The following is a 23,991-nucleotide window of genomic DNA, read 5'->3' as shown; positions in this document are numbered from 1 at the left end:
TTTTGGGGTAGCCGGTCCCCTTAACTGCTGAGATTAGATTTGATTCGCATAATTGAGAAGATTCCATTTGCTTTTATTGGAAATTCGCGTGAGCTGCTTTGAACTTCAAATTAGCTTTATTTTACTTTTTACTCGCATTTAAATTTCACTCTGAAACATACGGCAACAATTTTTCAACAAGGCACCAGTTTTAATTGATTCAAGTAGCCTCTCATTCTGTAAAAATGTTAATTTTTTATCTGCGTGAAAATATTTCTCTGCTTTTGAAATACATTCTTTGAAAATTAAAGTTCTCTTCCAAACCGAAAAGTTCCATTCAATTTCCTTACAAAAATAAAATGGCGTCTCGATATATTTTCGATACTTCGAGCAAGATTTAATTCCATCTTTCAATCACTCGTCGTCCGGTTTGATGTCTCCCTCTTCTGCAGTCCACGGCAATATTTCGTTCATGTTCTCGACGCTTTCAGAACTAAATTTTTGCTCACGTTTTGCAGCGACGCAAGTTTTAGGTCGCTCCCGTTTCTTCTGAAGAACTTCGCCATCCTCTTCTGTCCCAGAAACTAGCCCAATATCGGTATCATCCTGCGTTACATGCCCGTCTGAGACTCCTTCTTCAGACAGTGGGCTTACTTTATTTTTCTTGAGTTTCTTATTCTTTTTCTCAGCCCATTGTTCATCATTGCTTTCAGCTTCGTTAGGTTTTAAAGCCTCGTCGGGGATTTCGTTTGAAGCTTGAGGAGAGTCAAGAGAACATCGTTTCGAACTTTTATTACTTTTCGGTGATGCAGCAATGGTCCCGGACTTGGACGACTCGCTGCTCTCAACTGAGTGTTTTGTTTGCTGTAATTGATCACATTTCGGGGATGCTTTAGACAACTCATGCATCTCATTATTCTCTGGCATATTCGAGGTATCCTCATTTTTAGAAGATATTGTTGAAGTACTTCCTGTTGACATTACTTGTGCTTCATTGTTTCCAGTGGGTTTTGGTGCTTCCACCTCCGTCATTTTATTAGGGGGAGAAACTGGCAGACAGGGCATTCCTGGACGGTGTCCAAAAGCTCCTTCACGTGCAGGGCCCAGAAGCTTTGCTCCCGACGAAATAGGTTCCAGATGTTTCAAAGTTTTATCCAAATTTGGCTTATTTTTTTGTGCAGATCCCAACCTCTTTATTCGCGCAGAGATGGGACGAGATCTCTTAGCTTGACCTATAGGAGGAAGTTTGCCAAGAGGCCCTTGCAGCCCGGGAGCATTTGAAGAACCTGGTCCAGCAAGGTTCCCCTGTTGGGGACAAGCTCCACCTGGTAAAGGCTGACCTGGGTACCCATTGCACACGTAACCATTAGCTTGCCCGTATTGGTTGGGTACCGGCCCAGGAGGTTGATACATTTGTCCTTGCATAGCACCCTGATTCGAATTACCGGGCTGAGGCAGGGAGATGTTCTGGCTACACACACCTGCATTACTGGCTGATCCTCCAACCTGCATAGAATGCTGGCCAACATGACCGTTAGGATAGGCAGGTGCCATCTGAGGCGGCGGATATCCTCCAGGTCGAGTGTTTGCTCCTGGGGAACAACCGTAGGCAGAGGACACTGTTCCGTTCATTACGTTGGGTTGTCCATTGAAATTAGCTTGGTTTTGATAGGCATTCGTTCCCCCAGGATACGATGCGTAAGGCCCCGGCTGACCAATATTGCCAGTATAGTTTCCCGGCGCCGAATAACCGGCTGATCCTGGATGCTGGGGGATTTGTTGCCCTGCGCCAGAAATAACTAAAGGACCACTTTGTCCCACCCCTGTTTTGCCAAGGTCCTGCTTTCGTTTCTTTGCCTTCTTGACGCTATCAGGATCATCTGAATCTTCATCATCGGCTGCGGCTGCTTCAGCTGCGATGAGGATATCTTCATCCCTGAGGAATGCCTGATTGTCCAAGCCATTCTTTTTATTCTTTGCCGCGCCGGAAATTTCTTGCTGATGTTTCAGCTTGAGGTTCTGCGCCGTCATCTGTTCAGGCCGCATGGGCTTCAAAGGATCTTCGTCAATGCCGTCACCAGAGAAGTCCAGGTCATTGGTGAAAGCCAGTTGATCAATGGCCCCCGTGAGGGCACCGAAGCCATCGTTGGCATCAGCATCAAAGTCCGAGTCTTCATCCTCGCCATAGAGGACGTCTTCCAGGTTGGTGGTAACCCCGGCTTTGACGTTGTACGCGCCAACGCCACCTTTCTTTTTGATCCTACAGAAAAATAAATAAAAATGTAAATGCTGATCGCATCGCGAAATAAAAATGACAGATTAGAATTTTCAGAGGGTGTACATGGTGATTTTTATTCTGCCATATCCGATTCCTGAAAAAAAACAGTCCAAAAATATTTGTTTCTTAATAATAAGACGTTTCTTGATAATTAATAAAAACCATGTGGAACATTATGCAATTATTTTATTGACATCGGCCATAATTTTCAAAGGAGAAGTTAATAATGATTATTATATTTTTCATTGCTGATCAATAATAAACTTGATCATTGTCTAGGATATTATTACCATGTTTAATTTTTTTCTAATAATATAATATTTGTGCAGAAAATATAATTAAGGACGACAAATAAGATTGACATAATTGTATGGCCATATCTCACCCATGCAGAGGCGTAGACTGCGCACTACAGAGCCCCCACATCTCCCGACGCAGATACTCTCCCGTGACGCCCCGACGCTTTAATTCTTTTATTGTTACTTTGCCGACGCGCTGCAAGAAAACCAACAGGTTTTTTCAAGAACTTTATTTGCAATAAGCGGACTTTTTTTTTGTTTATGCTTGCAAAAAATTCAGTTTATCGCTTCCTTGTCGATGCGCTGCAAGAAAACCAAAAAGTTTTATTTACAATCGCAGCAATAACCCGACTTTTCTTTGTTTCTGCATGCAAAAATTTAGAGGAATATTGACCAAGCCTTGCAGTCGTTAAGATTTCATCGAGGTCCGATGGCGATGTTTGTTTCAATATCGTGGAAGTTGGAGATATTCTTTCCCGACTGAAATGAAATCCATATGTTTGGCTTGACTTACGCAGAAGTTTTCTTATTATTTAATAAGGAAATCTCATGATATTATGAGGAAATGTTTAACTTATTGGCGAGGAAGTGTTAGCAATATTCTCTAATATTGTCAATACTGCAGGTAAGTTAGAAGTATCTCTTCTAAGTTAATATTAGTAGTTTAGAATTCCAGTGATCTATGGCTTGAATTCAAGCATTTCAATCTCTTTGATTGAAGACAAGATATCTATTTGATCAATCTCTGTTCCGCGATTTTTCTATCCACTGTCAATAACAAATTCGTTTTTATACGATACATGGCGGTGTAATCAAGGTTTTCGGCTCAAATGAGATTTTTTTACATTATATGCTGAAATTTACTTACTAAACTCGCAAATCTTAGGTTGACGTTCATTATACGAAATAACGTACGATTTGATACAATTTACCTCGCATTAAAAATTCCATCTAAAATATCTGTCTAATTTCCTTCACAAATTTACGCACCACTTCCTGGCTCCAATAAGGTTTTTTTTATATTCCAACAGAGTTGCACAAGAGCAATTAAAATTAGCCTGACCAACCTTTGACGAGCGTGCTTACGCCGCGTCAAAAAAATACATCCTGAAACTGCTATGGGAAATTTATTTAAGCACTTTATTTACAGTCTATTTTCTTCACATAAAACGTTAACATTACGATGTTGAAGTCTACGTTCGATAAACAACGGAATGACCATAAGGAGCGCATGTGTGCTCAAATGACATCAGACGCAAAATTTTGATTACTTTTCATTGAATAAGAGTGCATTTTATTGCTTATCCGGCAAATACATGCGTACAAAGATAAATTTTTCGTAAGGTGTCGATTAAAGGCACGTCGTTACAAACCCAATCGACAAGTTCATTTGATGAGGTAAATTGGGTCGCTCATTTTTCGGGACGACGGATTAATTTTTGGGCATTCTTATTAATTTCAATTTTTGTCATCAGAGTAATTTTGATGCCTTTCAACCCGACACAGCAGGAAGCAACAAGCAGAATCAACTTGAACCGCAACAAAGTCGGCAAGAAACTTGCACATAAGCTTTAGTGAACGCGAAATTTAAGTGTATAGGAAATGTGTAAGTTAGATTAATAAAAATTGAAAACGGTTCAAATAATACAGGCAGTATTCACTGCTTAAAATTTCTCGCCTGTTAATAAAACTAACCTTCCAGTTGGATAAGGCGCCTTTCCTCTGCTTGGCCTTAGTCTTGTCCTTGCATTTGATGACCATAACACCAAGGTTCTCCTCACCCCCGTCTTCCTCACCCCCTCCCCCTAGAGGCACGCTGTACACGTACAGGAACTCCTTAGCCTTCGCCTGGGGTACAGCTCGCTCCAGGGCGATCACGATCTTGGCCCACTGCCGCCATGTTGGGGAGCAAAGCTTAATAAGGCACGATAAGAGCGATCACGATCTTGGCCCACTGCCGCCATGTTGGGGAGCAAAGCTTAATAAGGCACGATAAGAGCGATCACGATCTTGGCCCACTGCCGCCATGTTGGGGGCAAAGCTTAATAAGGCACGATAAGAGCGATCACGATCTTGGCCCACTGCCGCCATGTTGGGGGCAAAGCTTAATAAGGTACGATATAAGACGCGATCTGCGCTGCCTCCTTTAGAGGGCACCTTATTAACTCGGCTGAATCAGGTAGGCAAGACTGAATTGAAATTAGCATGCAAATTATGACTCTGTTGTAGAGGAGGAGGATGTTATAGTTTGGGTTATCAAATTAAATGCTAAGATAGACTTCACAAGGTTTTAATTATCATTTCCAGCGCTAATTGACTTCTGGTACTCACAGCTTTGACCCACTCCTTTTCTGACATGGAGATGACGGTGGAGTAAGTGTTACCCATCATGGCGATCAGCATGTTCAGCAACATGATGGGTAACATGATGGTGAACACCAGGAACACGAACTTTGTCAGGGCGCTGTAGATGTTTTGACTCATTGCTCCGTACTGAAAGGAAAATGTTACTGACTTATCCAATTCATTTTGGCAGTCTAGAAAGTTGGAGGCATTACAGAGCAGATTTACTAAACCTTAATTGGGTACCACTCTTTTTAGTTCGATTTAATTTATAACGTTCATTTTTAAAATAATTTAAATTATTTTGAAAAAATATTTTCAAGCGATTTAAATACTCATAACAGTACTTAAATCGCTTGAAAATGTTCTACTTGATTGTCTATAGGTGAAATTGTTTTAAGCAAGTTAAAATTTCAGTCAACGGTTAAGATCGAATGTTAATTTGTGATACCTGTCAAAATGACCACTAAAGAGTAACTACACTGAAATTGGACTTTCGGGTGGTATAGCCGTTCAATTTACTCTTCCCTCGATGACCCTCCAGCGTCAGACGTTGACAAACGAATCTATTTCGTGAGCTCAACGATACGGTGGGAAGCTAATTTTTTAAATAAGGACTAACGCAACCGTGATCGCTATTTAATGATAGTTAAAGAAGACGTTAAGATCGCCTGATGCAGACAACATGATTTCCTTCAAGAGAATTCGTTCCAGGATGATGTTGGAAGTGGTGAGCTGGTGAATTTTATGGACAAGGAAGCGATCGCTGGGGGTGCTTCGAGCAGTAATCTCGAGGTAATTTCCTGGGAGCGATGCAGCTATACAATAACACCGCAGACCAGAGCAGCCGTTTCGGCGTAATTGAAACTCCATAGAAACTCTGTCGTATTTACGATAAATGATAATAGGGATGAAAAAATAAACGTTATCAGGACTACTCATACGCTAAATTGCCTGTCACTGTATCATCGAATCATTGTACATGATGCGAATAGTCGTTCACGATCTGTAGCAGTTAAAATTTCGAAATGTAATAATGCGTTTTGGTACAGATGTAAATTTTAGTTAAGCAATCTTAAATCAAGTCTTTAAAGTCTAATCAGTCTCCGTTTCCGAGACGATTTGACGGAAAAACTACGCGTTGATCTGATCACTAGGGCTGCAACGTGCGTTCCATGATAAACCTTACTCTGAAGTCTCCTTAGGTTGTTATTTTTCGTTGCCATATGGAATATCTCGCATCGTAGTCCCTCAGTGTCATATGAAATATCTTACATCGTAGTCCCCCAGTGTCATATGGAAGATCTTACATCGTAGTCCCCCATTTTCATATGGAAGATCTTACATCATAGTCCCCAAGTCAGTATACCTTCTAGAATGTAGATAGTCCCCCAGTGTCATATGGAAGATCTTACATCATAGTCCCCCAGTGTCATATGGAAGATATTACACCGTAGTCCCCCAGGGTCATATGGAAGATCTTACATCATAGTCCCCCAGGGTCATATGGAAGAGCGCCATCCACGTGGTGCCATATGTGACAAACTTGCTGTCTTTGTCAGGTATGACGCTTCGCTTGTACAAGAAATAGAAGGCCTGAGTGAAGCCCAGCAGCATGATGCCGTAGATGATGGAGAAGGTGAACATGTCGCCAGAGATCATCTTGTAGATCATCACTACGAAAGGTCCTGTTAGTTTTAGCGCCCTGGGTGAAAAAAAAGAAAATTTTCAGGTATAATTTTAGATTTTTACAATAACGCTTGAATTTAAGGGCTTGGATTTTCTTGTGATTATTAATGATCACAATTTTCTAATGTTAGTAACAAATTTTCGTTGGATTAATACAGGCCAAACAGTTGCTTCAGAGTAAATAATAAACATGAGCATTTTAGCTTTACTATTGAAATTGACCATAAATTACCGTATATGTTACAGAGATATGAAGGAATATGAAAAATCGTAATCATTCATTAAAAAACAGAGCTCCACAAAGTACTTGAAAAATTCTTTTCACCTCCTCAATAAATTTTTCACACTAACTTAGCATGATCACGTAACCCTCATAAAAATAATCGAGGGCGACAATACAAGTTGAAGAAATAATGAATGCAGAATGAAAATTTTAGTTGTATTGTGCCATTCGCTTTACTGCTTGTATTCGACTGAGTTTATCAAAACTTGCAATTACATCGCAATTGATAAATTGGCATTGAATTATTCTTTACAATTAATTTTTCTCTGTAAAATAAAGCTATGCGTACTTTTATTGCTCATTTCGAAGCTATCATATATGCAAAATATCCATCCAGTTTTTAAATTTAAACAAGAACACCCATGCAGCATCAATTCCGTTGGTGATGAACTGTCAAATATGAGTAAACAAATTTAACATAGCGCCTATTGCTTGTGATTGTTACAAACGAAATGAAACAATCAACATATCAGCTAAAAAGCCAAAAATTACATTTCAGCTTCTCTTTACCGATGCTTAGCTTAAATAACGTATGTTTGCATAAGAAATGTATTTCTGACGAAATAACCAATCACTCCCGCGCCAACAGGCTAAGGAAAGACTCAGTGAGAGGCTGAGTCTTTCCTTAGCCCAGGACCCGTATGAAGATGGCAGGCTTTCAATACAGCCAAGCCTGTCATTGACAGGAACTTTCGAAATGCAAAAATTCAAGGGTTTAGCTTCTCAATGAAGCAGGGAAGGCGATTCGAAGCGACAATCTCGACAATTTTAACGGAGGTCATCAGTTCGATGATGGTCGTTGATTCAGTCTTCAAGTCAATCAATGATAGGTTTAATTTGAATTTATAATGAGGTTCGTACAGAGATTTAAAAACGCGTTAGAGGTAAATATTTTTTGTGTCTGAGACAGATCTGCAGCATAAATGTTACTATTGTTGTAGATATCTTCATGATGAGCAAAAACAGCACACAGAACTGCGTAACTTAGCAGCCATCACCATCCTGAACCAGTTCATGGCATAAGAAACATAATCGAAAGCGGCGATTATCATAATAAACTTAGTATACGGCACCAGAACATCACTCACCCCGCGAAGAACATCATGAACCAGGACCCGGCACCAGAACATCACTCACCCCGCGAAGAACATCATCATGAACCAGGACCCGGCACCAGAACATCACTCACCCCGCGAAGAACATCATCATGAACCAGGACCCGGCACCAGAACTTCACCCACCCCGCGAAGAACATCATCATGAACCAGGACCCGGCACCAGAACATCACCCACCCCGCGAAGAACATCATCATGAATCAGGACCCGGCACCAGAACATCACCCACCCCGCGAAGAACATCATCATGAACCAGGGCCCGGCACAAGAACATCACTCACCCCGCGAAGAACATCATAATGAACCAGGACCCGGCACCAGAGCATCTCTCACCCCGCGAAGAACATCATCATGAACCAGGACCCGGCACAGGCGTACGCCAGCAGCCCGTCCTCCCAGACCCGCGCCGAAGGTTCGTGGCGCACGGCGAGGTAGTAGGCGATCCTGCACGGCACGCAGGCCAGCAGCAAGAAGTTCGAGACCAGGAAGATGAACTTCGGAGCGTCACCAGCCTGTTGCAAAATTATAAGTTTTTAGTAGTTTTTCCTTGTGCAAATGTCAAGTGAATATGTACTAATTTCTTCGCAGAAACCGTGATTTTTGGGAATTCATGGAAGAAAGATTAAAGTAATCCCTGCACAAGACATAAACTGCGTTTGCAAAGTACAAACATTCCGATACACTGTAAATTCATGAGGTTCTAAGCCAATTGATGTTCAGCATAAAAATCCACAATTCACAGCTTCGAACTATTAGGCTATGCAGTGATTTTATAACAAATCTCACACCGTTGAAGTTTGAAATATTAAATAATTGTCTTATTATCAACATTATATAACATTGCTTGAAATTAATTTACTTTGGTTTGAAGGCCTTATTGATTTTTAAAAAACCCGTTGGGAAGGGCCTCAAGTTGACTTCCAAACTTCGACAACAACAAAGATTAGTTTATATGTTATATCTTCAAAAAAATAAAAACAGAAATAATCGAAATTTGCGAATTGATGGAAATTACATTTGACAAACATGAACTTATTTGAGAATCATTTTCTGTTATGAAGCCACTTTCTTGAAGACCATAATCCGATTCGGAAACCAACAGTAATTGTTCTATTATACACCTTTAACAACATACACCTTCCTATTCTGGTTGTACGGAAGCACAACACGGATGAGAAGATAGCAGATCTGTGAGACAATTTCCCGAGGGCATCCCTGTGGAAACTTTGTGAATAAATACGAACGCAATCTGGGGTCCGTGAAACATCATTGAAAAATGCACGGCATTAATTAGAAGAAGGCTTGACGAGTAACACCCAACGGAGGAATGTTCCAGGAATAGATCGAAATTTTATAAAATTTTCAAGAAGTCGATGGAAAAATTGCCTATTTTTGTTTTAAATGCTTCGAAGCAGATAAAAAATATGCAAAATACTGGTGCATTTCTTAGTTATTTCAATTTTTTTAATATTTATGTGCCAATAAACTGTAATGTCCAAATTATGTGGCGCAACTTTCTTTGCAAACATAAGCAAAAATAATTCTTTAGCGAGTTTTCAACATCTATTAAAAATACAGTAAACCCATATGCATGGTAATAAATTGTTAAATCCATTTTAATTTATGAGATTAATTTCTTTTTCTGTTTCCCAAGTTATGAATTCGTTACCTATTATTCTAAATGTCAAGTTATATTTTATTCATTCGGTTGCACCAGATACGCAATTGGTCTTATTTTTCTCCAATTCTGCTGCGGGATTACTTTACTAGATTAACGTCCAAACTAAATTTGCCATAAAATCCATGTGCAATCAATTGAAGAACAATTTAAATGAGAATAGATATACGTATATATGTAATGACGAAATCAATAACCGAACACAATTGTAAATTGATAGAACCACATTAGCAGATTTACAGCTATATTTGTAAAAATTCCAAAAGTGAAAGTAAAAAAAGGTGTTTTACAGCGTACAGGTAAATAAGTGTTATTGATTATATTTTTTAGCTTGAAACGTGTATTATTTGATTTCATTATTTTATTATTTTTTCTTGATAAATTATTTATTATTTTTTTATTTTCTTTCTTAGAACAGACTTTATCTCTATTTTTCTATTTCAGAGTTTTTCTCATAACATGTTTGTGTTCGGCGGCAATTGTCGTGTCATGAATTCTCAACTGACAAATAAAAAGAGTGAGCTGAAGTTGGCCTGGGAGGTTCTCGGGATTATAGGTGCAGAAAGAGGTTCTCAGAGCACCATAAATTCTCCATGGAATGGTTTTCTTACCGCCACCGAAAATACGAAGACAATTTTCAGTAGTGGTCAACAGTCTAAGAGGAGCTAAGCGAACATACGCTTGACATGTTTGAGAAAAAGTTTTGGGGTTTTAAACATCCGTGCTTGAATATTTTGAATTTTGATTTTTCAATCTACGGGACATGTCGCTTGGTAGGATTTTAGAATATTTATAATTTTCTATGTAAGCTTCAAATTCCCATTTCGTTTTCTAGCACCAGTTTTTGAGTTCTCTAATCCAGCGATTACGTTTTAGATTCACAATACCTGATTGTTCTGGACGTATGAAAGATAGAGTACAGGCATTGGTCCTGCAGACAGTTTTTTTTTAATTTTTGTCTTTCATTAATTGCCTTACAAAGAAACATGCAATTAACTACTTAATATTAGTGTAGTTAGGCAGAAGTTCTTCATTTATACAGGTTTGGTTGAAGACCAGAGCGTAATTTTTATTTACGATTTTCTTATTGTTCTTTTCGATAAGCCGAACGAAATTTCTAGCTGGAGCTTGGAGATCAAAAAGTAGATTACCGAATGACATTTTATTGCAGTGCGACGTTTCGAGAATTCAAGAATTTGATCATGAAAAACAACCCATGTAAAAAGTCCGGGCCGCTACAAGAAACCAATGTCGTTTACAAATTTTCCTGTATGAAAGAAGGTTGTAGACTTCTCCAAAATGTAAATTACATCGGTTTGACTAGCACGACATTGAGCCGTACCATATGCGGGAGGCCCACAACGAGACCATCACCCGTGCCACGTTGGAGGCCTGCACCAGCATCGTCATGCGGTGCCCCGACACTACGAGACTGTTGATAGCGGAGGCTCTCATCATTAAGGACGAGTCTCCTGCTATCAATTTGCAAACCGCGGGATTCGTCAAGACGTTGAAATTATTCTCGGATTAATTTGATTTTCGATTTTGAACCGTATCTACAATACTTTTTGTATGAACTTATGTCATATCCAAATCTCAATTTTTAGCGTTGTAATAACTGTTCACTTGCTTGATAATGAATATTGATGTATTCGAAACGCCGCACTGCAATAAAATGTCATTCGGTAATCTACTTTTTGATCTCCAAGCTCCAGCTAGAAATTTCGTTCGGCTTATCGAAAAGAACAATAAGAAAATCGTAAATAAAAAGTACGCTCTGGTCTTCAACCAAACCTGTATAAATGATTAACTACTTAATCCACACTTCAAGGAAATAAGTTTTATTTTACATAGAGAAATATTGCTGCTATTTTTCAATAAGATCAAGAAATATTCACCAGGCCCTTCATGAAGGACTTAAGTCCTTGATTCTTGATCTCCTCGCCCTGCTGCACGAAGGTGTACCATATGACCCCGACGAGCGTGAGCGCCTCGAAGCAATAACGTACGATGTTGGTCGAGTCCACCGCGAAGAATTCCTCGTACAGATGCTCGTACATCTCCGGCGAGTCCTGGGTGTGCAACGTAGCAAGATAATATTCTTGCAGGGAATATTACATTTAATAATCTCTCTGATAATGTGCTGAGTAGTATTTTGAGGGGAACCCCTAGTACAGATGTAAGATTATATGCGAGTGCAAGAAAAATATCCTGGCTCTGAAAATTGCACACAAGAATACACTCTCCAAAAATGAGCTAAGTAAGTGATTATTGAGAGGAGTTCGTCGTTAACTTTTATTACGACAGTCAAAGCAAAACGTACGAATTGATGGAAAGTAATTTATTTCAATTTGATTCAAATTAAATGTGTCACGGGTAAGCAAAATATTTTTATAAAGGAAAAAAAGCAGCTTGCTTCAATTCTATAGTCGACTTTTTTAATAGTCATTTCAATATGAGTAATGATAGTCTAATTCCTGTTTCATTTCTGACAGCTATTGAAAAAATGTTACTAAGTTCTGAATTAATTCTAAACAACGAATCTCTGTGTTTCGATTTTGTTGTAATAAATTTCTCTATAATATCCTGGAAGGAGAGGAGGTCACAACTTTCAGTTCAAACTTGCAATGTTTACCAATTCTGATCTTCGATAATTTCACGTTCATCTAAATCATTCTATAGTTACTTTATTCTTTTGAAGAACAAAGTTCTCATGAATAGCAGGATCCATTTACAGTAATCTACAGCCGTCAAATTCAAAATTTGTTCCGAAACATTTCAATTTTGGATGTAATCTGTTGACGTAATTGAGCGGACGTCGGTCTTACGAGCGTCACAGACACAGGGATGCAGTAGCAGGGCCGCAGGTAGATGGTCGTGCTCAGAGTCACCAGCTGCAGCAGCATGATGACCAAACGCTTCAGAAATTGGTTCTGCCCATAAACAATGGAAAAATTTAATAGAAGATTTATAACAATTTTTTCCTATGCTTGTTTGCAATGTAATATTACTCTTGCAGACTGTTTCCTGAAATCAAATGTTATTACTTTCCTAGTCGCTATGGATCTAAGGGAAATGCCTTACAGTCCGTTTAAGATGTCATGCTTGATCTTTTTGAAAGCCAGGTAATACGCAGGTATATAGATAATTTTATTTGTAATACGTAGTCAAAATGCTCAGAAATTAAAACAAATAGCTGTTAGTTTATTTATAATTGATTTGATTATAATTGGTTAAGTCGACAAGTTTACGCAAAGAGTTTCAACCTTCGCATGTTGATCCACAGAAATAGAAAGTAATAATTTTTCCGAGGAATAAATATTTGTTGTGTGCGCCAGAGCAGAACTGGCCCTGTAATGGCAAGCTTGACGACGACGTTGTCGAGAATTTCCTTCCGGTGAAACAAAAGGACGGACGAGACGCTCCGTTGCTCGCTGCCCAATTGTCAAGATGGAGGCAATTGCTGCTCCTGATAAGAAAGGTTGGTGAGCGAGGAAAATTTTTCTCAATCTATTTTCAGTTCCCCGGTTTCAGTCGTTGGGTGTCACGTAATTTTTTATTATCACTGCTTGGACACAATTTGAGCGTTTTTAGACTTTGTAATGGAAGCCGCGCAGTTACATTTTACAGTTATACAGTTATGAGTCGTCGAATTATTATCAGAATCTAGCATTACAATTGACTCGACAGATGTTAGATAAATTCAATGCTCTATCACAACCTTCCAACCTGGCCACTTTTTCATAAATACAGAGCATTTTTTTCGTCCCTATGCTTGCGCAAGTGTTCTGGAAAATATGGTAGGTACCTTATTATCATAAAAAAATTACATAAAACAGATATGAAGGGAAAAATATTCAAGTTTTTTTCTAACTCAACAATAGGCATCATCCACGAGGCAATTAATGAAATGCTGAGAGAGATATTTTTTGAAAAGTGCTTCTAGATAAACTTTGCGTTCATTATTTTAAATCAACTTTGCGAATACTAATTCGAAATGGATTCCTTGTGACAATATAAAGAAGCCTCGAATTCTGAAACAACGTGTTTCTGTTTTTCTTTATTTGTGCCTTAGTATTATTGTTTGTCATAAGATATACTCGTTTGCCCTATATATATAATACCAGCATCACTCACTCGAGCAAAAGTCTTCCACTTCTCCTCGAGCAGGCGCTGGATGATGCCTCCCTCGAGCATATCAAGATGCTCGGCTTTGGTTCCATTGAGGATGATCATCAAAGCAGAGTTCCAGTCTTTGGAGGAGACAGGAGTGGAGCAGCATTGTCAATTAAATTCATATCGCTTATAAACTTAGGATTCATGTTCAGAATTGATTGGCTTGCTTCTGAACATTTCACACATACTGGATAACAGGTAGACTGATGGAAATGTCGTGTTTCCAAAACACAAGCAACATTATTATTAAAAAGTATCGATAATGGGTATTATCAATAAGACCGTGAAAATAGCGTTATGTAGTATTTGATGACGGCTTAATATAGGCTGGTCGCGTGCCAATGGTTAGGCCTCCTAATGAAATTACGAGATGAAGACATATCTGGTGTCGTACCTGCGTGTTATTAATCAGATCTCTTAGTCAGAGACTACCAATAGTTCTTGGCTCTCAGAAATTACAGCTGAGACGTCAGGTATGTCAATTTTCTTCCATTTATTATTTTCGGGGGTAATTTGCATGTTGCTTTGACTCAATTACTGTTCTGAATTTGGGCACAATAAATCTTTTGAATTTTGACGGAGTTGTTGTTTTGAATAAATTATCCCACATAAAAAAATACGTTCGAGTATCGCCAGAACTCACTTGTCTCGCCACTGGGCTTGATGGTGTCCAGTGCGTTGAGAGGATACGCACTGCACGTGATGTTCGAGTAGCGCCAGAACTCTATGCACGTGAGCTCAAGCATCTCCTTGAAGATGGTGGAGCGCGCAAGCCGACAAGCCAGCGTCAGAGGAGTCAAGCCAGCAGCGTTCATAATGCCGTCTTGTGCTGGCATGCGTGGGTGGCGTAAGGCGTAGCTGAACATGCCCTGGCGCATTAAATTCAAGTTTTAAACTCAATTTATACGTTATTTATAATTATTTAGAAGTCATTTCGAATGTTAACCGATATTGTTTACGGTACTATTCAAATCACGGTATCAATTGGTTGAATCCAATGTGATTTTGATGAAAATGTAGTGTATATAAACTAAAAATGATCAGAAAATTAAGCTATACAACAATACATCTTCCTCCATTTTATTTATATATGTATTCTTCCGAAATTTACCTCAAATTCCAGAAAAGTTCAATAGTAATTAATTCTGATATATGGCACTCAATTGAGCGCCAAATATTCGAATTAATGAGCAACTTGCGTCAATGTTGCACTCACGAGTTGGTTGCAAACGACCACAAATTCCAGCAAAGTTCAACAGTAATTAGTACTGAAATTTAGCACTCAACTGAGCACCGAATATTCGAATTAATGAGCAGCTTGCGCCAAGGCTCCACTCACGAGTTGGTTGCAAACGACCACCATGTGCAGAATCATGTTGCCAAAAGCGTCCTGCAGGTTAGGGTCAGCACCACAGTCAATAAGTTTGTTGTACACCGTCTCATTGCCGAGACACGCCGCCCATGCCAGCGGCAGCTCGCCCAGGTACGCGAGGCCTTCGTAGTCCGAAAACCTCGGCCCCTTCGGACGCTCTACTTGCTGGTCTGCAGGCAGGAAGAAACTCCCTTGCGAGAGAAATGAAAATTAATGCCATGATTTCTTTGATTATTAAATAGGGATTCTGCAATAAGTAAAAAAAAAATAATTATCATTGCATGATAAAAAATCTTCTTGTGCGAGAGAAATGAAAATTAATGCCGTGATTTCTTTGAATCTTAAATAGGGGTTCTGCAATAAGTAAACGAAATAATTATCCGTGCATGAAAAAAAACTTCTTCTAAATTCTAGAAAAAATGAAAATCTCCTCTTTTAAAAAGGTTGTTCCTCATTTGTATCGCTTGTTTTATGCTACGAAAATATATCGACTGGAAACTCGAAGGAAGTTTGAAGGAAGTTTTTTTTAGGGCCGAAGGAAGTTTGATCTTTCTTCTGATTGACTTGTACTTCTGGACCGCTACACACTATAGGAGTCCAGTGAAGAGGATATTGGCATCGCAAAGTTGTTTCAAGAAAGTAATTACCAAAGAGAGCCCCTCGAAGGCTTTGAAAGAACCTTCTATGTTCAGTGTTGGTGGAGACAATATTTTCATCTTTTTAACTGACAGATCACTCTTTTCGGCACAATTTCTCTCTCTTTCTTAACTCACTCTTTTCGGCATAGCATAATATAACTTAAATGTTACGTTTTTCGGCGTTTAAACGTAGAATGGTTAGCATTAGAACGTGATTACCAAACACTCTTCCAGCTTATAAATTCTAACGGTTCAATGAGTTTGTTCAAGAATGTGTTACTGTTTTTTTAAAGCCTGGCTATATAACTAAGAGAGGCTACATTGGGGCGCGTATCCAGGATACTTATCGTGCCACGACACGATCGTACTTGGATCTGAATTTTTTGAATTTTGTTCCTAGCGAACAATGCACTTCTTAGTTAAAGTTAGTGAAATTTGTTTCTTAGTTAAAGTTAAATCATTTATGAATGCTATGAACGCATTGCTAAAGCATTTATATCAAGAGGAAAGGTTGGGGATGTATGTGTTTTTAATTGATAAGGTAGATTGATTGATTCACTAAAAATTTCAACTTTCTCAGCGCTTCTAAACCAAGGGGTTAAATGAGAATTTTTTCTTAACAAAGTGTTTCGAAGGTTCCGTGCTTAACATTATTTTATTTAATTTTAGCAGCAGAAAAAAAACGACAAAGGAATTCGGGTAACGGGATTCTGAGGAACGGGAATCTGGGTAATGGGAATCAGTGTAATGGGCATCGGAGTAAGGGGAATCTGGGAAATGGAAATCGGAATAATGGGAGTGTCGAACATGGGAGGTAGAATAATCCCAGATAGAGTAGTCACTTTCTTTAATTAAGAAAAATAAAAATTACAGATAATTGAATTTAGTAAACTAATAAATTGAATGTGATAAAGCAGCAAAAAGCTATAAAAAAATTGTTCAGTCTGGAGGTCGCATTTTATGGCATATAAAACTGATGTTTCGATATAGATTAAAAATGTTGTGCGCAAATACGCCAGGAAAAAGGAGTGCAAATTTTTTATCCCTACCAAAACTCGGCTGTGATTGCAAGCCTCCGTTAGACTGATTACGAACGACATGCCGGTTAATCAACGACAAGGATAGACGTGGACACGCGAGGCTCTTATCATGATACGGCAGATTAAAGGGCCCCGCTGTTAGGAATTTGTTTCGAACGTTTCATTAGGAATCGCACGGCTTGAAGCAACTCAAATCAGCTAATTCCAGAAGCTGTGAAAGAAAAAATATTTCTCATGTTAGGTAAGGTTTTAAATGAAAATACAGGCTAGTGAAAACCGTCGAGTTCAACTTGATCGGCTAGAAAATTCACGTTGAAAAATTTTTAACCATTACGCTAAATTGAAGATCAGTATTCGTTTAATCTTTGTGAGTAATCTGGAATCCTCATTGCGAAATAATTTCGAATATTTAGGGTGTTTTCTATAGATACTTGAGCAAACTTTTAATAGGTTTTAATTGAGTTTTAATTCATTCATTCATTATTTTCCAATGAATGTACAATGTATATCCTTTCAGCTATATTAAGGAAAAAATACTTGGAATATCTCATTATTATGATATTAATGACAATCAACAAAGAAGCACTTCTATATTAAAATTGCCGGTATATTTTCACGACTGACTCGTCGACTCAAACGAAGGTAATAAGTCTTCTCGCACCCTCCTCACCCCGTCCTTGTCGCTGCCGGTTGTGAAAAGATCCCCCTGAGCCTTCCAGTAAACTAAAACGCACACAAAATACATCGATATTCGCTCCTAGAACGTCATGAAGGGGGAAGGATCTGCTCGTCGTATTGTAGGACTTTAGTTGTTGCCTTCGTTGCTTGCGCTGCATGACAATGATGCTCTGAATGGGGCGGCAGCACTGCAATTTCATCTTGAGCCCTTCAATTGATTTCATTTACATTTGTTACTCACGAAGGGATATAAGTTTGAGCTTAAACGCACCCATAGAAGTTAGAGTTTAATTTAATATCTAATAGAGGCTAAATAACAAAATATTTAAAAATACCAGCAAAAATTATGTTCTTAATTGGAAAAAATAAACTCTGGCGATGGTTGTGAAGTGAAAAAGACCACAATAATAATTTTTTAATATTGTTTATTTTTTTCAGCGTCTATATGAATGGAAATGTTAAAATAGGAAATTTCAAGTTTCTTATGATATTGCTTTATGCAACACTGACAATGAGGAAACTAAGCACAACTCAACCTTAAATGAACATGCTCAATTGTACCTAAAAATAGCACCAACAACCAATTAGATATTTCTCTATCACTAACAACTCCCGTATGCACGTCAACGCTGCACTCAACAGGATATCAGCGTAACACTCACGACTGACCAACACCACAACACTCACGACTGAACGCACCTATGGCGCGCTGGTTGATGTTAGCGCCGCACCGGACTAGGACGGTTACGAGGTCGTTGTTGTGGTAGGAGATGGCGAGGTGTAGGGCGCTAGCACCTACCAGGTCAAATATCAGCTCAAAATAATATTTATAAATGAATCTTTACATTACAAAGTTTTAAATGAATGAAAGCTGTAATTTCGTAACTTTCGTAATATGGATCAAGTTCGATAATACCACAAGTTGTTTCCGAATTCGGTGCTTTTAATATTCGATATACACGTTACTAATCGTGTCTTCGAGTTGATGTATATCGCTCATATTTCTACTTTTGAGCTCCAAAATCTGCTTTCTTCTCAACCAACGGCATGATTAAAATAAACAAGCTCAGAGTTGTGGTCATGCAGTAATGCTTAACATGAAATTTCACAAAAAAAGAAAATGCAAAATTCATAATATTTCCTTTCACGGTAAACTATAAGGTTACTGAAACACCCGAATTAATTGCAAATGACTGGATGAAGTATTTTAATTAAAAAGGCCTTAACTCACTATTGAAACTTCTAGATTTTCTAACAAAAACATTAATGGATTTTAGACATTATTCCCTTTGTTTTTAGTGAGGTATTGTTAAAAGTAATAAAAACAATTATACGTTAATAATCAAAATTATTGTACAAATTTATGCCAAGACTAGAATGAGGTAAATGACTATATTTTAGCAACTGTAAGTCATGGTAATAAACCGTGTAAGTGTCGTTCATTGAGGCACGCAGAAACAAGTTTAATTTACCTAATAAAAGCCGAAATCGCCTCCCGAACTCATCCGAAATATTGTAAGTATCAAGACTCACCAAGGTATTCCTCGCCCTCCACCACATCCAGCGCCAGCTTCGGGAAGCATTTCAGCAAGATCTTGGCGACTCTGGTGTGAGCCTTCGTGTCGCACATGATGAGCACATGCAGCAGCGTCTCTCCCAGCGACCCGCGGTATTGCATGCGCCAGCAAGCTTCGTGGTCACTCCACTTACGCAGAGGGTCGAACGGACTCTTTGATTCCATCTGCACCAGCAGCTGAAATGATGAGTGAACAGTGAATGAAAACTAGTGCGATACTTTCATCTGCACCAGTAGCTGAAATGATCAGTGAACAGTGAATGAAAAGTAGTGCAATACTTTCATCTGCACCAGTAGCTGAAATGATCAGTGAACAGTGAATGAAAACTAGTGCGATACTTCCATCTGCACCAGCAGCTGAAATGATCAGTGAACAGTGAATGAAAACTAGTGCGAAACTTCCATCTGCACCAGCAGCTGAAATGATCAGTGAACAGTGAATGAAAACTAGTGCGAAACTTCCATCTGCACCAGCAGCTGAAATGATCAGTAAATGAAAACAAATTCCATGATTTCATCTGCATTAGCAGCTGAAGTAATGGGCAAATATTGAATAAAACTAGTGCAATTGTTACATCTGCACAAGCAGCTAAAGCTCAGAAATGAAATTTCAAAAAAATTCTCAGATTCTGTTTACAGGAGCTACAGATGTGCGACCGGATCATGAAACGAATCAGGCTTTCCAATTCATTCAAAAGCTACAAATTCTTACATCCAATCTACGTCTTTCGAACAGAAAATAATTTTAAAATTGACATCACTCTTGACATGTACCTGCATCGTCGGCTCACGGGCGTATGGAAGGATAAAGATGAACTATTCATCGAGTAATCGAATTTTTCCTATGATGTTGATGATGATTTTCAGTGAGCGTCTCCGTGACGCACACTGAGCGGCAAGGCTCTTCAGAGTTATAGTCGTCAGAACGAGTCAGTAGTTCGTATATCGTGCTAACTCTGGTGTGCATGTGGATTAATGCGTCATTCGATCATCTTACTGTTTATTTAGTTTGGTTACTCAATTATTTTTGTAGGAATTTAATTATTCCTCCTCACTCCTTGCTTAATTTTAAAGATAGACGGTTTTTTGTGGCTTTTTTTCAAGGTTCAATTATATTGAAATCGGTGTAAAGAGAATGTGTCGCTTGATTGAAACCAAAATAACATTCTTACAGGTGCGCTGAGATGCAATTTACTTTATAAAGTTTATAATTTAGAATCGAAGTTACAATAGTTGAGGCCATGACTACCTTTTTTTAGATGTTAGAATATATAATAAGAAGAGGTTATATTCAGCAGTGACTGACTGTTGGCAATGATCGAAGATCATAATCCTCGTGTACGAAAATTCTGTGAAGTTCACGTTCATGAAGATTAGTGAAATGTTAATTTTCTTTGTTTATAATTCAGTGCGCTATTATTAATTATAATTATATTAAAAATTACTTTGAAATTTAAAAAATTCGTAATTTCATAAAAATGTAAAAATTCATCATCGAAAATAGATTGAAAGCTGTGAAAATTTCACGCATTTCTTCTAATTTCTTTGGTTCAGCACAAAGCTACAAACTACATGACCAATCAAACACGCCAATACTTGGAAAGTGACTAAATTAACTATTTTAATTCAAGGAGTCTTAACTCTACACCCGTCCTTCAGAAAGTAACTTGAATTCTTCGACGATTGCATGTAAAATTTTTGCATCCGACGCCGATAAATTCTTTCTACATTGAGACGCAAACTGAAGGCTAGGTACGTACTTGGGCAATAATCGGCATTATAATATAAGCACGAGATCTGTCGCAGGTTAATATGAAGAAATATCCTGTGCTGACGTGAACAGGAAACGTGTTCAAGAGGCAGGAAGCTCGAGCAGATAGCTACTTAAGATGATCGTTGTTACAGCGACAAGTCTGCCAGCTTTAAGAAGCTTTTAGCAAGGCTGTATCTCTCAAGTTCTTTATTGTGCCGTTAGGTGGAAATAGCAGGATCGCTTATCTACTGACATTTTTATAAAGAATATCTATTTCCCTTGCATAGTCATAACACTGGGGTGGCCCAGTGGTTAAGGTTCAGAGTACCAAGGTTGGAGCAGAGAGGCGCGGGTTCGATCCCAGCTCTGTGCGCTAGTTTCTGGTCAGAAGCGGCAAGGAGGCCGGGCGGTTAAGCACAGCAGAATTGGAGCAGTGAGTTGCGAGTTCGAGACCGCAAAATGCCGTGAATGTTCTGCGATGTTAAGAATCGGCGACAGGCCTACGGCCTAATAACGCTGAAACCGCTATTATTATTATTATTATTATTATGATAGTCCATTATAGCATAATTATTAGGGTAACGTGGGGCAGCGCGCCCCCAACTTTTTTTAAACTAAATTTTTGATGAAGTTTTAATTGATACGAGGTGGTTCTTTGTTTTGTTTAAAGGTGCAACTAATGAGGAATGTATGATGTGAATTAAACGCCTATAGAGTTATTCGATTTTTAATGAAACACTATTTTGTAAAAAGTGTCAAAATGGGCCCATTGCCCCACCCCTGGGGCAATGGGCCCATGGGCTTGGGGCAAGGCGCCCACCCTTGTAAAAAACTTTATTTAGCGGCAAAAAAATTTTTATCTGGACTAAAACAGTTATTCGCAAAGAACTTAATAACGCAAATATTTAGCAAAACGTAAATCCGTACACTTCATCCCAGTGAAACTGCCGACCGGCGGTAGAGAACACGGACCAATATCTGCCATACTTAGCGAGAAACCCGCTATGGGCCCGTGACCCGCAGTGGGCTCGCTGCCCCATGTTACCCTACATTACATAATACCAACCGAGAAACTTCTCAGTTATATTTATGATCATAGTACAGTAAAATTGAAACTATCGTTAAGTGTAAAATGTCACTGGTGAAGATAGATATTGTGAGTTCCTAATAGCGCTTTTTTAGCTCTGTACGATAGTTGCTTATCCGGTTGCACGTAGAAATGAATTGAAAGTAAGAACTGTGCTTCCGTTAAACTGACGTACAATTATTCTTTTGGTTTCAGGTATGAAGTAAATTTTGTTCCGCACAATGTATGTTGTACTAGCGCACTAAATTGCATTACTAGAAAATTAGATTTTACGGACAACGATGATAGTAAACAAAAACTAATATTTCAGGTAAAAAATACAAACTTTCTATCAATTTAACTCCGTCTCAAAGTTTTGGCAACTAGTCATAATCTAATATAATACACGGAAGGTACGCTTAATTATATTGTAGCCTTATTTTGGAGATCAATTATTTATTTTGAGATTACCGTATGGCAATATCTGCTAGACTAGTAGTTTGTGAATTCGAAATTTCCTTGTTGTCCACCATTCATGTGGCTGTCACTTTACTTGTTGGAAATATCAAGTTCAAATTACATGTTCATTCACTTAATCGTTCTTTACTAGCCTATGCGTTCCTAAGTACTGGTAATTATTTCATTGATTATCTGCTATCTATTTTCTATAACCTGGCAAGTGTTTCTATTATTGTGTATACATTTTTCTATGCTTGCACAGATTTATTCAATAATTGCACCTTGTTTGTTTCTTCCGGATTAAACCACCGAAGCGAACCTAGTACATGATTATTGAACCTCCTCTTTAACTTAGAGCTCTGCATTGTGAGGTAGGAACTACGTAATGCTGAACCGTTCTAAGTATAGCGTCTTGTGAAGAAGACGCTGACTAATACTGTAGTACAAGACTAATAAATACCGCATGAAGAAAGGGTGCTACTTCTTCTGAATCTAACTTTTTTAAAATCTTAATTATCATCATGGATCAAATTTTTATTAACAATAAAATATAAGCACCCCAAGCTTCTTGAATGCATTTGTTCCATCGGTGAAAATACCAAGGTCTTCTTACTTGATCTTTGGGGACACTCCTGTACTTCCACTTGAGGAACTCCGTCCTAGTGACTTCCATGCCTCGGCCCCCGTTGTACATGAACACCCCGAACTCTTCCAGCACAAGCTTCTCCACCTCGCGACCTCCACCGCGGGCGTATTCTTCCAACAGCCGTCCACCTGTCGCAGCACGAGCAGTCGGGTTAAAGTCAAAACATTAGTGAAAATGAGTCTTCCTATATAATTAATATATAATAATATATTTTTTAATGAATATATTACGCTTTCCTACTTGTATAGTAAAGTTTCTTGAAAGCTGCAACAGGCTTGAGCCGCAGTAATATCTTGAACCCAAATGAATACTCTTACATGCAGCACATTTGATTTCTTCTGATGATCGTATTAATGGAGTGGATTGGCTCAGGAAAAACAAAATGCGATATTGCAACTAAAAAGTTCCCAGTTGGAGCATTTTAAACTTTTAAATTTGTAATTTAAGCAAAATTAATACATAAAAATTCACCTTTGCGGTAGTCTGCTAGCTTGTAGAGCACACAGTCGTCCTGATCAGCCTGGGAGATGACGCGGTCTAGAGCTGCTCCAGGGTTGATGGCCGCCCCCCGGCGGTGACACACAGGCATCGCAGTCGTGATTTATGAACAGGTTTAGTTTTTAATAACAAAATATAACCATTTTTCTCGATGCCGTAATTGTTACGGCGCTCACGCGGTGTTCCAGCGTTGCCTGGGACTGCTACGTCCGAAAATGGCAATTAAGGGTGAGATAAACCCAAAATTATTCTCAGTACCACATTAATACCATTTGCGTACAGATGAAAAAATAGTAATATCTGAGTTTGCTATTAATTTCTTTCTGTTTGGGGAGAGAAACTTTACTGTAGTTATTTTCCTATCCTCTACAGAGGGTAGGAATTGTCATTTTGCAACTTCATTTTGTTTCAGTTCTGATAGATC

At 38.6% G+C, this 23,991-nt stretch overlaps 1 protein-coding gene across 1 annotated transcript; it reads right to left on the bottom strand.

The window, feature by feature from the left end:
• Window positions 1–23: 23 nt before the first annotated feature.
• Window positions 24–23,660, bottom strand: LOC108674578. The gene is made up of 15 exons (XM_047885575.1): window positions 23,541–23,660; window positions 23,037–23,197; window positions 19,103–19,322; window positions 18,269–18,364; window positions 15,181–15,404; window positions 14,485–14,710; window positions 13,803–13,918; window positions 12,494–12,598; window positions 11,564–11,737; window positions 8,321–8,499; window positions 6,385–6,604; window positions 4,888–5,049; window positions 4,252–4,446; window positions 2,643–2,752; window positions 24–2,239 (listed from the first exon to the last, which is right to left on the bottom strand). The coding sequence occupies exons 1-15, from the start codon at window positions 23,656–23,658 to the stop codon at window positions 394–396; spliced, it is 4,152 nt and encodes a 1,383-aa protein (XP_047741531.1). The 5' UTR covers window positions 23,659–23,660; the 3' UTR covers window positions 24–393.
• Window positions 23,661–23,991: the final 331 nt, after the last annotated feature.

This window comes from Hyalella azteca, unplaced genomic scaffold (assembly GCF_000764305.2).
Source record: "Hyalella azteca isolate HAZT.00-mixed unplaced genomic scaffold, Hazt_2.0.2 contig2461, whole genome shotgun sequence".
Taxonomy (NCBI): domain Eukaryota; kingdom Metazoa; phylum Arthropoda; class Malacostraca; order Amphipoda; family Hyalellidae; genus Hyalella; species Hyalella azteca.
This window is presented reverse-complemented; position numbering and strand designations above follow the sequence as displayed.

Excerpts from the sequence above, each read along its gene's own strand:
- LOC108674578 (XM_047885575.1), bottom strand. The coding sequence starts at position 23,658 with ATGCCTGTGTGTCACCGCCGGGGGGCGGCCATCAACCCTGGAGCAGCT. Across the intron at positions 12,599-13,802 it reads AGTGGAAGACTTTTGCTCGA|AACCAATTTCTGAAGCGTTT; the intron begins GTGAGTGATGCT and ends GTTTATGGGCAG. Across the intron at positions 4,447-4,887 it reads AAAAGGAGTGGGTCAAAGCT|TGGGCCAAGATCGTGATCGC; the intron begins GTGAGTACCAGA and ends ACATGGCGGCAG.